The sequence below is a fragment of the Ranitomeya variabilis genome, chromosome 2 (genome assembly GCF_051348905.1).
Source record: "Ranitomeya variabilis isolate aRanVar5 chromosome 2, aRanVar5.hap1, whole genome shotgun sequence".
Lineage (NCBI taxonomy): Eukaryota > Metazoa > Chordata > Amphibia > Anura > Dendrobatidae > Ranitomeya > Ranitomeya variabilis.
Window position 1 is genome coordinate 426833536 of NC_135233.1, and position 13599 is coordinate 426847134.

The 13599-nt window shown below is 44.6% G+C and overlaps 1 protein-coding gene across 1 annotated transcript; it reads right to left on the minus strand.

Annotated features, from left to right (window-relative positions):
• Positions 1-791: 791 nt before the first annotated feature.
• Positions 792-11214, minus strand: MDK (midkine). The gene is made up of 5 exons (XM_077286907.1): positions 11071-11214; positions 4017-4096; positions 3647-3808; positions 2949-3104; positions 792-1235 (listed from the first exon to the last, which is right to left on the minus strand). Exons 2-5 carry the CDS (start codon positions 4093-4095, stop codon positions 1210-1212), a joined length of 423 nt encoding a protein of 140 aa, XP_077143022.1. The 5' UTR covers position 4096; positions 11071-11214; the 3' UTR covers positions 792-1209.
• Between the last annotated feature and the right edge of the window lie 2385 nt (positions 11215-13599).

Below are 13599 nucleotides of genomic sequence, written 5' to 3' on the forward strand. Positions count from 1 at the left end.
GACTCTGAGGGCATCATACTCTGTGGGGAGACTGTGGGCATCATACTGTGTGGGGAGACTGTGGGCATCATACTGTGTGGGGGAACTGTGAGGGCATCATACTGTGTGGGGGAACTGTGAGGGCATCATACTGTGTGTGGGGACTGTGAGGGCATCCTGCTGTGCGTGTGGGGACTGTGAGGGCATCCTGCTGTGTGTGTGGGGACTGTGAGGGCATCATGCTGTGTGTGTGGGGACTGAGGGCATCATGCTGTGTTTGGTGGGCACTTTAAGAGCATAGAAAGGGGTATCATTCTGTGTGGGCACATTAATGGGCTTTACTAGGAGCATTATTTCTGTGTGGACACAGAAAGAAAGAAAACTGGGTGAAGTTAGGAAAGTGACTTAGTATAAAATCAGAATTGCCCTGACACACTAAACAGTACGGTGTCCATCTTTTGTAAATGTCAGTGGTGGGAGGTATGTATAATGGTCGTTTGTTATGTATAGCTCTGCCATGTGGGAAAAAATGTGGTCCTATCATGTGATGGTTCACTGTTCTTGGGTGACATGACACATCAGGTGACTTGGGGCCCCACAAAAACTAAACTGGCCAGGGACCTGGCCTAATCAGAACCTGATGCTTGACAAATGAGACATTTTCCCAGAACAGCAGGTTTCTATAAGGTTCCAGGCTGATTCGGCAGGGCACGGGAGATTTGCTGACTTTTTCATTAGTCTGGGAGGTCTCGCATTATTTAAGGGCCTCAAAGTGTAAATGTATGGCAAGAAAGAAAAGCCAAAAACACTGCTACAAATCCAAACTGTACATTTATTTAAAAACAAAGTAAAAAGCAAAAAAAAAAAAAATTCCTAAAAAAACAAAAACACAAATATGAAGCCACGTACAGTACGAATAGGGAGGAGGTGGGGTATAGTTTATATACTTGAGGGACAATGTCGGCAGAAATCAGACAAGACCGTAAGATGGAAGCAGGGGGACGTGGAAGACAATTTAAGTTCAATTTAAGAAGAGGGAAATACTTTTTTTTAACACTTTTTTTCTTTCTTCCTAAAGACATTAGTGATTAAAAAATAAAAATATTGAGAATAGGGAGATCAGGACAGAGTGCATGGTGGAGACAGGTTTTAAGAGGCTTCTGAAGATTCCATTATTTTTGAGGGTGCTGAAGCCATGGGACCATTCTTGGGGTGCCAGCTGCTCGCATTCTAGTCCTTTCCTTTACCTTTTTTGCCTGGAGGAAAAATACACAAAAAATATTTGTGCCTTTTTAGTTTATAAAGTTCTGCCACCAAAATACAACATATTCATCACCACCCAACTCCACCAGCACAGTTCATATGGGTTAACGAGAAGCCTCTTTGGTCTTCTGCAGCTTTTAATGAAGCATCCTCTCTCCTTCCCCTTAGGCCGGTTTCACATGTCCTGATATTTCCAGTACCGGAAAAAAACGGTACCGGAGATGTTCGTGTGCGTAATACGTGCGGCAACCGTGTGCCGCATCAGTACCACATGGACGGCCGCCTGGAAGAAGCGCTAGAGTAAGCGCTGTTCCCCAGCGGCTGGTGCTGAAGCCAGCTCTCCTCATTTTCCCATGCTCTGCCGGTGATCGGCGCGAGCAGAAGAGAATGATGAGAGTTATATTAAAGTCCGAGCAATGACAGCAGGTGGGGGCTTTGGAACTCTTACCCCCATCATCCGAGACCTGCTGCCGCTAATAACAGAGACAGCAGGAGCAGATGATTGGGTATTCCTCAGCCGCCGCCTGCGATCTAACAAAATAAATAAATGAAAAACCCGACGTGGGTTCCCCCCTATTTTCTTGAACAAACCAGGCAAAACTCAGCTGGGGGCTGCAACCCTCAGCTGTCAGCTTCTGCAAGGTTGGTTATCAAGAATAGAGGGGTCCCCAAGCTGTTTTTTAAATTATTTATTTTTAAAAACCGGCGTGAGGTCCCCCCCATTTTTGACAACACAGCCAGAATAAATTCTTTTATTTGAAAAAATTACACAAACTACTTTAATATTCTAAATTAAACCATACTTACAGCAACACCTAATTCCAGCGAAGCCCTCGATCTCCTGTAATAAAAATAAAATAAAAAAACAACAATATACCATACCTGTCAGTTGTTGTGTCCCACGCTCTAATTCATGTCTGGGGGATAAATAATTTTCAACCAGGGCCGTGCCAAGATGCAACCATCCCGGCTGAAAACCACTGGGTTTATTTTATTTTTTATTACTGGAGATCGAGGGCGTCGGGGATTAGGCGTTGTAGTAAGTATGGTTTGATTTAGAATATTAAAGGAGTTTGTGTAATTTTCTCAAATAAAGCATTTTATTTTGGCCGTGTCTTTATTTACCATGTAACTGTAGGATTAGTAATGGATAGGTGTCTTATAGACGCTTCTCCATTACTAAGCTGTAGATGCAGGAGGTATTGGATGATGGGGGTAAGAGTCCCAAAAGCCCTCACCTGCTGTCATCATTTGGACTTTAATATAATGCTCATCATTCTCCTCTGCTCGTGTTGATCGCCGGCAGAGCAGGGGAGAATGATGAGAGCCGGTTTCAGCACCTGCCACCGGGAACAGAGCTTACTGTAACGCTTCTTCCCTGGCGGCTGTCCGTGTGATACTGATGCTGCACATGGACGGTATCCGTGTGCAGCACGTGTTTACATGGACCCATTGACTTGAATGGGTTCGTGTGATCCATGCAGCTGCACAAAATCGGACAGGTCGACATGTGGGTAACTCGGACACGCGGTCTGTGAAAAAACACAGATCTGTGCACAGACCCATTCATTTGAATAGGTCTATGTGTGTCAGTGTCTCCAGTATGTGTGAAAACTGTCATCACACGTACTGGAGACACTGACATGTGAAAGAGGCCTTAGTCAAGGTCACCAAGACCTTCGAAGATCATTGACCATCGGGCTCACCTTTGGTTTTGGTCTTGATGGAACATGGTTTGGTGGCTTGCACGGCTTGCTTGCACTCTGCATCAAAGAGGGCCTTCTTCAGGGTCCCAGAACGGCTCTTCACACCGGTTTCCACGTTACATTCTCCCCAGTTTTCAAACTTGTATTTGCAATCGGCTGCAGAATGTGAGACACAGGAAGAGAAGTTATACTGGTGTCTAGTGATGGTTTCGGTCCCTTCCATGTACACTGCCTTGATGAATAATTATGCCTCTGCAAACATCTAAATTCATTTGAGCAAATCTGAGGCAATTCATACAAGACTATACGGCTTCCTGTGGATGTGCCATTCTCCTATGTTCCAATATCGCACATTGATACAAAGGACTATCCAAGGATAAGGCCTTAAATTTGTGCATTCTCCTTCCGATAGATGTACTAACCGGAATGTAAAAAATAATGTGCAGTCACACTAAAAGACCTGTGCTACATAAAAAGACACCAGAATTAAAAAATATTACATAATATCCCAAAGCCACCCAGTTTTTCATGTAGTTTTGCTAAACCCTGCCCCTACCACAGGCAAGTTTGCAGAATTGCTCCAGCAAAATCGGGACTGTTGACTTGGATGCTTTTATAGGACTATATCCTGCGATTACCAACCTCTTGGTTATCGTGAAGTTCTTTAATGTAAAAATGTAATTCTAGATCTTTCTCACCTCCAAATGGCTTCTTCCAGTTGCAGGGGATCTTGCACTTAAGTTTGTTGGTCTCTTCTTTGCATGTTCCCTCTCGGGTTCCTACACCACAGTCCTTGCTATTAGGGACGCAGCGACTCCACTTCCATCCCACGCAGTCCGATGCTGCTTTCTTGCCTTTTTCTGATGATGTAAATACAAAATGTGTAAGGACCCTGGAGACAAGTTTAAAGGACGTAGGGTTCTTAAGCCAAAATCTACGGGGTCCCGCTGGATAGAGTAGCTAGATGGAGGCCAAATGGCCACTGTTGGTCACCATACTTACTACGGATCCTCAAGTTGGGAGCTTTCACCATGTACCCGTCAATTGTAAAATTACCAAAATTCCTACCTTTTTTGTTTTTCGCAGCCTGAGAACTCACAGCCAGAATTGCCACCAACACAATGACACACAAAGCTCGCAGGTCCATCCTGGGTGAAAATGTAAAAAAGTTAAAGTTACCAAGTGAACATAAAAGTTCATAATTCAGCAAGTGTCAAATGATCAAACACTGTACAAAATGTAACCTCTAATTGTTAGATAAGTCCTCGGAAGTGATATTCCTACTGTGATCCCCGGTGATCGTCAATGATCTGTAGGGTGGGTGGTAGCTGTTTAATTTTCCTGCAGTGCCACCACTGTTTAAATGAGGTATTACACATTTTCGTTTAAGTCAATGGGCTGCCAGTGCAATGATTGAACACTGGGTCCTCCAGAAAGGAGCGCCCTGTAAAGGACTGTGAATAAGATATGTGAAAATGGGCCCATTAAGGCTATGACTATAATATTTGTTCAGCAGTTGCCAAGTAAATACATGGTCTGAGATCCAACAGCAGGACATTTGCAAATGAAAAATCCTTTCTGAAGTGACCGAATAGGCAGAAGCCAATTCCCCGGCCACTTGTAATCACTTAATGTCATGGATGAGGAAGCCATTGCAGCCTTGTTCCTGCCCTTCAGGCTTAGCATCTAAGAAACACTTTCCTCCAGTGATTTACAACAGAGGCCTTTTGTTCTTCATCAGAGACTGAATGGGAAATCTCATGGAGAGGTACTTATAGCGGTTGACGCCTTCTATTATGTATGCAGAGTCTATAGGGCTCCATCATTGTTTACCAACCCAAGAATAGCCCTTCAGGACCTATAGCCCAGGGTAATACTTCACTTAAAGGGGTTTAACTCCTCTTGCTTAAATGGGTAACATTACAAAATACTTGTAAAAAACAAACAACTGTGCAATTTACCTCTTATTAAAAGTACTCTTTGTTGCCAAGAATGGAGGGGTTTTAATTCTATAGTTTACAGGTCGATACCTGGCAGTGCGAGGCTAAAGGTCTCCGTTTTAGAGCCTGTGGGATCAAGGGACCTGGCCGGCGTCCGTGCGCTGCACTGAGAAAAATCGGCATTTTCTAATAGCATGGGAGAATGCAGTTTGGACGCAGTTTGACCACGCCACCCCGAATTGTCAATCTTCAGTCCTTAGCGTACCGCACCCAGACGAATGGTCCTTCCTATGCAGGGACGATCCTAACTTTTCACATAGGGACTTAAGTCCCTTCTATAATCCATCTGGTTCCTAACTTCCTATATTTTTGTTTTTACTTTGATGACCTCTCTTTATTACAATCAGGTCCCATATTCCCGGGACCCCCAGTGATCAGCAAAATGGCCAGCGTCTCTCTCTGGAGCCCCACTCCTCTCCTGGACACATGCATCCTTGGTGCTGCGCTGTACTGAAGCTTATGCCCAAATGGGATCTAGAAAGGGCTCGTGGGCCAATATGTATGGGGGTAGTGTAGTGAAGGGGCAGCCGGGAACCAACCTGTGTCCCTGCTCCTTCACCCTTCCATCACTGAAGGAGAGCTTACTCGCCTCTTTTCCAAATCACACCTCACCACCTGTGCACTTGACCCCATGCCTTCCCACCTGCTCCCCAACCTCACTAACACGCTTATTCCAGCCCTAACCCATCTCTTCAACCTATCGCTCTCCTCTGGTACCTTCCCCTCTGCCTTCAAACATGCCACCATCACACCTATCCTCAAAAAAACTAACCTTGACCCAACTGCTATGCCCAGCTATCGCCCCATATCGCTGCTCCCGTTTGCTTCAAAACTCCTTGAGCAGCATGTCCATGGTCAACTTTCCTCCCACCTCTCATCTAACTCTCTCCTTGACAACCTCCAATCTGGCTTCTGCCCCCACCACTCCACCGAAACTGCCCTGACAAAAATTACTAATGACCTAGTCACAGCCAAAGCTAACAGACAGTTCTCCATCCTCCTCCTTCTTGACCTGTCCTCTGCTTTCGACACAGTCAATCACTGCCTACTGCTACAGATTCTTCCCTTGGCATCAAAGACCTCGCCCTGTCCTGGATTGCCTCATACCTATCCAACCGCACATTTAGCGTTTCCTCTCCCACACTACCTCCTCATCCCGCCCTCTCTCTGTTGGAGTCCCTCAAGGCTCTGTCCTAGGACCCCTACTTTTTTCCATCTATACCCTTGGCCTAGGACAACTCAAAGTCCCATGGCTTCCAGTACCACCTGTATGCAGACGACACTCAGATCTATCTCTCTGGCCCAGATGTCACCTCCCTGCTGTCCAGAATCCCGAAGTGTCTGTCAGCCATATCCTCCTTCACCTCTCGCTTCCTAAAACTCAATGTAGACAAAACCGAACTCATCATCTTTCCCCCACCTCACGTATCCCACCTACCCAATCTATCTATTATGGTAAACGGCATCACGCTCTCTCCCGCTCCTGAAATCCGCTGCCTCGGGGTAACTCTTGACTCTGCCCTGTCCTTCAAACCTCACGTCCAAGCTCTTGCCACCTCCTGTCGCCTCCAACTCAAAAATATTGCCAGAATCCGTCCCTTCCTCAGCCCACAATCTACCAAAACTCTTGTACATGCTCTCATCATCTCCCGCCTCGATTACTGCAACACCCTCCTCTGTGGCCTCCCCGCTAACTCTCTTGCACCACTCCAGTCTGTCCTCAACTCTGCTGCCCGCCTAATCCACCTCTCTCCTCGCTACTCCCCTGCTTCTCCCCTCTGCAAATCCCTCCACTGGCTCCCAATCCCCCAACGAATCCAGTTCAAACTACTAACACTGATCTACAAAGCCATCCACAACCTATCCCCTCCCTATATCTTTGAACTAATCTCCCAATATCTTCCTTCACGTAATCTTCGTTCATCTCAAGACCTCCTACTCTCCTCCGCACTTATTCGTTCCTCACACAATCGCCTCCAAGATTTCTCCCGAATATCCCCCATCCTCTGGAATTCCATGCCTCAACACGTCCGATTATCCACCACCCTCGGATCCTTCAGACGGAACCTGAAAACCCATCTCTTCAGGAAAGCCTACAGCCTACAATAACCGAGCCGCCATCTCACCACCGCCAGAGCCGCCGCCGCCCACCCCTACCTTCTGTATCTTCCCCACTATCCCATAGAATGTAAGTCCGCAAGGACAGGGTTCTCTCCCCTCTGTACCAGTGTGTCACTGTAAACCTGTTTACTGTAAATGATAGCTATAACCCTGTATGTAACCCCTTTCTCATGTACAGCACCATGGAATTAATGGTGCTATATAAATAAATAATAATAATAATAGAGATCCACTGATCACATTTTCAAGTCCACCAAATACAAGGGCAAATATCCACCTCTTGGATCCACATTTATCCAGAGATGCAAAGTGGTCATCAGCCGCATAGGAGATGGCCACGATTTCATGCATTTCTCCCCATAGAAGTCTATAGGAATCAGAGAGAGCAGAGTCCTGTAGACGATACGAATATCCAGCTTAATTATCAACATGCCTTACGATAATATATGCTAGAAGCTCAGATAAGATGGACGACCCACGAAAGGTCACCCCCCTCCCTTGTTTTACAGCCTGGTGGTCCAGTTCTGCTGACATCTGGTGCATGTTCCTTCTATGCCATATACAATGCTGGGCTAATAGCCCCAGGCACATTCCAGCCACAGGACCCAGCATGGTGCTTTCCCCCAGGGGGAAAATTCCCACCTGGGGGCTTCACTGCACACTACAGCCAGTCATGTGCTCAAGATCCCTTAATCCTAGTGTCACACAGAAATTCATGAGTTCATAATGACAAAAACAGCTCTGCTGTATCTGAGGAGCTCAACTCCACTGCATTCACGGTTCATCATCACTATATCCAGATTTCCCACGACAAACCCCTTCATCATGGTGCGTTTGGCTGATGCAGAGCCGGCTGTAACAACGGAAAATGCACAATGACAACCATTTGCACTGACAAGCTCAGCTCAGCTCCATCTGTATGTAATGCATACATGGAAGTAGTATCCCCAAATCACAGCTTCAGATAAAAAAAAGTCCGGCATCGCTCGCGTCAGCTATGACCAGTCTGAAGAGCCAGGATGCCAACCAGTGCCCATTACGGAAGGCTACCCACCATAGTCACACCTCCTGAGCCACATTACAAAACCAGTAACGGGGTCCCTGGTCTACCATATTGGGGTCTTCTCATGAAATAGAGGGGTCTTTGAGCATCACTTGTTCTTGCCGTATATCTTTATATTAATAAGTTTGTTGTTCAATCCTTGCTTTTCCTGGAGAAAACACCCTACAACCCAGCTCTGATAGGGCAGATTTACTTGTGTATTTAGCGTGTCAAGGGTAGCTTAGGTACAAACTGGAGATATGGCCCAGGTTCCCTCCATTGGGGTCACTTGCAGAGGTTTCGTTCAGTAGATTGGAGCTCTGAATCCTGTGGTGCCTGACCCTCGTAGACATAACTGCCATCTGCCCCAAATTTTCCAGAGATAGTCCTATATTTTGACACCCAATCTTGGCAAATTGTGAACATGCTAGGCTGAAAGGGGGCAGAGTTTGTGTAAACCCTTTCCCATAGATACCATTCTTGGAATAGGCGTTGGGCTTTACCAGGAGGGTTTGGAGAGCGAGACTCAAACGAGACTCAAACGTCTGTTCCCCCAACATTAATCTTGGTCAGCATGTTTATAGTTTTGGAAAAGGCACATTGGTCAGATAGGGGCAGGCTATGTCACAGAGGGGAAATAGTCTCTGCGGGTGTCTCTGACAGAGGAATATTGGACCACCTACAGGGAATAGAGGAGAAAACTTGCCTGTTAAGACAGTATTCCTATAATTTATAAGTGTCTCTGAGAAAGACAGAGCTCCAAGGAACAGCATGGTAAACCTGACAACTGAGAGTGAGCAAGTTGTCGCCAAGAAGGAGGCGAGTGTCCGCTGCCTGAAGAAGCTCACGGCAAGGACAGCCAGACCCAAGAGAGACTGCACGTGAAGATAATGTCCCACCACCAGGGCCTGAATTGTAAGAAGTGTGACCAACATGGAGAATGAAAAGAATGACCGTCCAAAGGATGGACCTCCGATGTTGGCGGCCCAGGACCCAGCGAGGGCCCGTGTACATGTGAACTAGGACTGTACACATCGTTAAAGAGCGAGCTTCCAATATGAGTTAAGTTTTGCCATTGTTGAACACTGGCTGCTCCACCAACTGCCTAGGTTATAAAGGGGGCCACCGCTCACCATTCTTGGGACCCCAACATATAACTTTATATGTGCTGCTAATTGTTTTCATCTCATATCTCCATTTATATCTCCTCCATCACAGTTTATACCTCTGCACTTCTCGCAGTTGAGGCTTTTAGAAGTAACCTCGTAGAATAGTCTCGATCTTCGGTTCTCTTTTTTTCCCTCTTAAAGTCAATAATCTAATGTTAGCATTGGCCGAGAGCCACAACTTCTGGGGATTTAAAGCGCACACAGGTTCAATCCCAGCATTTCATGTCGTGTTCACGTCTCCAAATTCAGGATTACGCATTAATTGCCCAATTAACTTTAACTGGATCGCGGTGCTTAAGGAAATGGGGAACTCTTGCTCGTTAGGGATTCCGCAGGTCGAGAGCTTTTGGATGTCGGTCAAATACAGCATAATAAAAGCTGCATAAATATTTGAGAAGCCACAAGAGAGGGTTTAATGGAGTTTAATGGAGTGGGGAAGAGCCATGGAGGTTAACAAGAGAGGGATGAATACTTAAGAGGCCAGGAAACTAAGAGAAGGTGAAGATTTGTGTAATGATATTTTGAAGCCAAATTAATTTGGGAAACTTGTTGTCGATTTATAAGTGACATTTTTAGATTAAGGAGAAAAACAAAAAACGTCCAAAAATGTTCTCTAAAATTGTCCCAAAGTACATTATATATATGGTCTAATAAATTCTGTCGCAGTACTCAGTTGTTGTCAGTCCTATCCCAAAATCTAGACATTTCTTTCAATTTGCTTTTTGTGATCACTGTACTCCAGGAGGTCTTTTTTTTGCCATAAAGCTTCTTAAAACAATATTTTTTTAATCAGTTACTGAAGTGTATTTTAATGATAGTACAGCAAATCATGTAAAAAAAAAAAAAAAAAAAAAAAAAGGAAAATGTCAATATAATTTAATAGTTAAAAAAAAACTTTGTAGAAGTTTATATTTTTTTTCTTTTTTTTTTTAATCAATGGCTATTTGAGAAGTTGATTTGGTAGGTAACTCCCCCTGGGTCGTTGTTGTCCTCTACGACTGGAAGAGTGAATTTATTCTTATGCTCCCCAGGGTGCACTTTTTAGATAAAGTGGGTGGAATTTGAGGGGAACATTCTTTTGTAGGTACCGGAATAAAGAAAGTTTTTGTCCCCTCACTGCATAGGAAAGGATCATACTGATTTATGAATTATACGACCGCTTTTGTCATTTAAACGATGCCATGGGGCCTTTACAGGGGAAGAAAGAAGGGTATGGAGAGGGGGGGACGCGTTCCACCAGACAAAGAGAACATTATTAAATATCACAGAACTTTTTGAATATAAAAACTTTCTGAAGTTTTCCTTCTCGGTGGCACCAGCTCTTCTCCCATTTCCTGCACATACCAGCATCCTTCATCTTACCATCTTTACTTTAATACTCTTTCACCCCAAAACTTAACTTCTCACTAATATACTAACCTCCTGCAGCAATTTGGGGGGAGGGGTGATTTGTGCATCTCTGGGGTTAAGACCCTTGTGACCTTCAATAAGCGGCTCTAAGGATTGCGGGTTGTCTTGGGAGGAAGCATCTTGTTCAGGCAAGTTACACATGCATTCATCTACATGCTAAAGAGATGGATTCCTTTAGATTGTAAGATCTAGGGGGCAACGAAACCATCGCCAAGTATATTCCAAGGACCTACAATCCGTTGTAGGACAAAAGTTCTCTACTACATCCAAAGACTTGGTTTCTATTGCTAAAGAACTAAACTACTTCTAAACTTTTTCAAAACTTTTTGCACCCGTCCTGAGTCCCTTTAGCTTAGAATAGAAGTAGAGGTGATTCCTACCTGTGCCGTGGCTTTAGTCGCAGCCTCCTGGTCCTGGTTGTTGGGTCGGATGGAGTAGAAGTACAAGGAGCACAGTGTTCTTATCTCTTCCTTTGTGTTTCCCAACTAGTTTCAGCTAGTCGGACAGAAACTTTTCAATTATCTGCTCAGCTGACACCAGTAGGGAGTTTTCCCAAACTCTGCCCGGCTCCAACCCTCCCCCTAAAGTATAAAGAAGAGGGGAGGAGGTGGTGAAAGAGGAGGGGTGGGCTATGCTAGCCATTTCACATTAGCCAGCTGCGCCAAATCTGGACTCTGCAAATCTGGGGATTTGGCTCTTTACCTTGAAGCCCTTAGTTGCTGTGTGCTGGAATGTGTCAAACTTGTGAGCCCCTTCTCCAAAACTGAAGACATTGGGGAAGCAAATGTTAACCTCTTAGCTACAAACCAAGGACGGTCTCAGACATCCATATTGAACTGCGTTTTACTTTTGCATTATGGCCCCAGACAGACGAGAGGTTTTACTGAACCAAACGTATCACCATAGAACCCTATGAAGTCTGTATGGTTTGTCATGGTGGGGGTCCATGTGTTACTTCTGTCATATGGACACAAAAATATAATGAAAAAAATGTTCTTATCTATTGTGTTGTGTGTGTCCTCTGCACCCCGTATAGCTATGCCTTTTGGGTGGTCTCATCAAGACAATCACTGGAGAAGGACATTATGGTCGAAAAAATAGAAGGAACAAGGTGAAGAAGAACACCAGAAACCTACCTGATGGCTTGATACTATCAAGATAACGGAGAAGACCCTGGTGACCTATCTAGGCTGCACAAGAACGATGTTCCAACAGAGCGTTCATCCATCTAGTCGCCATGGATCGAGATCAAGTCGAAGGCTTCTACCTAACATCAAGACAACATTTACCCATATACTGTTCTAGGATATATGGATGTCATAAATGAATGGGAGTCTCCACTTGGGACCTCTGTTCATGAGCAAGCACAATAAGCTCCTGTTTTGGTGGACTTGGTCAGGCCATATTATATGTGGTCACCTCATTATTTCAACGAGTAACGTACTGCCACAATTTCTCTGTAGAGGCTTGATGTGACAAATCACACTTTTGTTGGAAAACCATATTTTTCTTGGGGTTTTAAAAAGAAGGTTCCATCTGGTCCTGTATTGACTCACCAGAAAAGGCAAGAAATGCCAGCTTGGTCAATCACAGGTCATTGGCCACAATGAGGACTGGGTCAGTGTCAGGACAGGAGCTGCAGAGTGTCACTTTGGATGGGTTCAGACTTTGTTGTCCAGCAGATAAATATAATTTTTGGCATAAAAAAAGGGAAAATGGCAATAGATACCAGTAGGTGAAAGTAAGAAAACGTTGCAAATGAAAGCTTGTTCTTCTGTCTGTTAGGTTTTTCTTCTCAAAGGGAATTACAAAAAAAAAAAAAAAAATCACAAAAAGTACAAATGTAGAGTCCACTTGTCTTGTGGAGTATCGGTGGACTGGGACATCAGCCGAAGAGCATCTGAGCCTGCTCCTTTTTTTTCTAGTTTCTTTTCCCCCTTTCGTTAAGGTGGATGGCATGACCCCGGCCCATGATCCCTGCCCTATTTACTACCTGTTATATGGAAATAAAGACGGATCTAATAAATCCAGCGCTACGGCTAATCCCGCACCTCCTTCCGATCATGACCACATTGGAGGAACTCATCATACGTTACAGTGTATTCCCCCATGTGTCACAGATGAAAAACATAAGATTCTGCAAACCTAAACCCCGGAAAATTGCAGTTTGGGCCGATAATCTAAGAACCTTCAAAATGGATCACTTTAGACTGTTCCCAAGGGTCAGGTGTTCACCTGCATGGGTATTGTTGTCTTTCCATGATTCAGCATTAAGTGGAAACATTGGACCCTAAAAAGTAGTAGTCCCTCTGGCAAAAACCCATGATTTACAGATAGCCCGCCACAATCTGATCGCAGTAAGACGATCTGATTGATCTGACCACACATATACTAGAAAAATGCAAATATCCACACCTGGGATCTGCCAGTCATGACGAAGCAGATAACCACGAGTCTGTAGGATTACTGTACATCACGATGGCAAGTCCGTACATGGCCGGCACATGCTCACAGCTATGAAGATGAGCTGTTTTTGTGGTCAGACTCAGACTGCCAGGTGACGGGAATTAGCGCGGTATCGAATACACTAGATTACTTAGAACGGATTTCACAGTACAAATATTATAAGTAGGTCTATTAATCCTGATGAGGCTGGTATATTTATTCAGATAATCCATGTCTGAATGGCCGTATAGTAGATTTTTTTGGGGGAAATTTACCTGCTTCTAGCTAGACACCTAAACCACTTACCCTAATGTTAGGATTATACAGCTGGCATAAATTCTCATCGTAAGTACAACAACCTCAACAGGTCTAAGATCTATTTATTGATGCATGTAGCTTAAATTGTTATAACAGATATAATTAATTGCAAGATATTGTAGTGGGCCCGGGCTCTGACATAATTA

What these genes read in the sequence shown, in the direction of transcription:
- MDK (XM_077286907.1), bottom strand. Translation starts at nt 4,095, where the DNA reads ATGGACCTGCGAGCTTTGTGTGTCATTGTGTTGGTGGCAATTCTGGCT. An exon ending in GGCTGCGAAAAACAAAAAAG is followed by an intron (nt 3,809 to 4,016) that starts GTAGGAATTTTG and finishes TTACATCATCAG; the next exon opens with AAAAAGGCAAGAAAGCAGCA. An exon ending in CTGGAAGAAGCCATTTGGAG is followed by an intron (nt 3,105 to 3,646) that starts GTGAGAAAGATC and finishes CACATTCTGCAG; the next exon opens with CCGATTGCAAATACAAGTTT.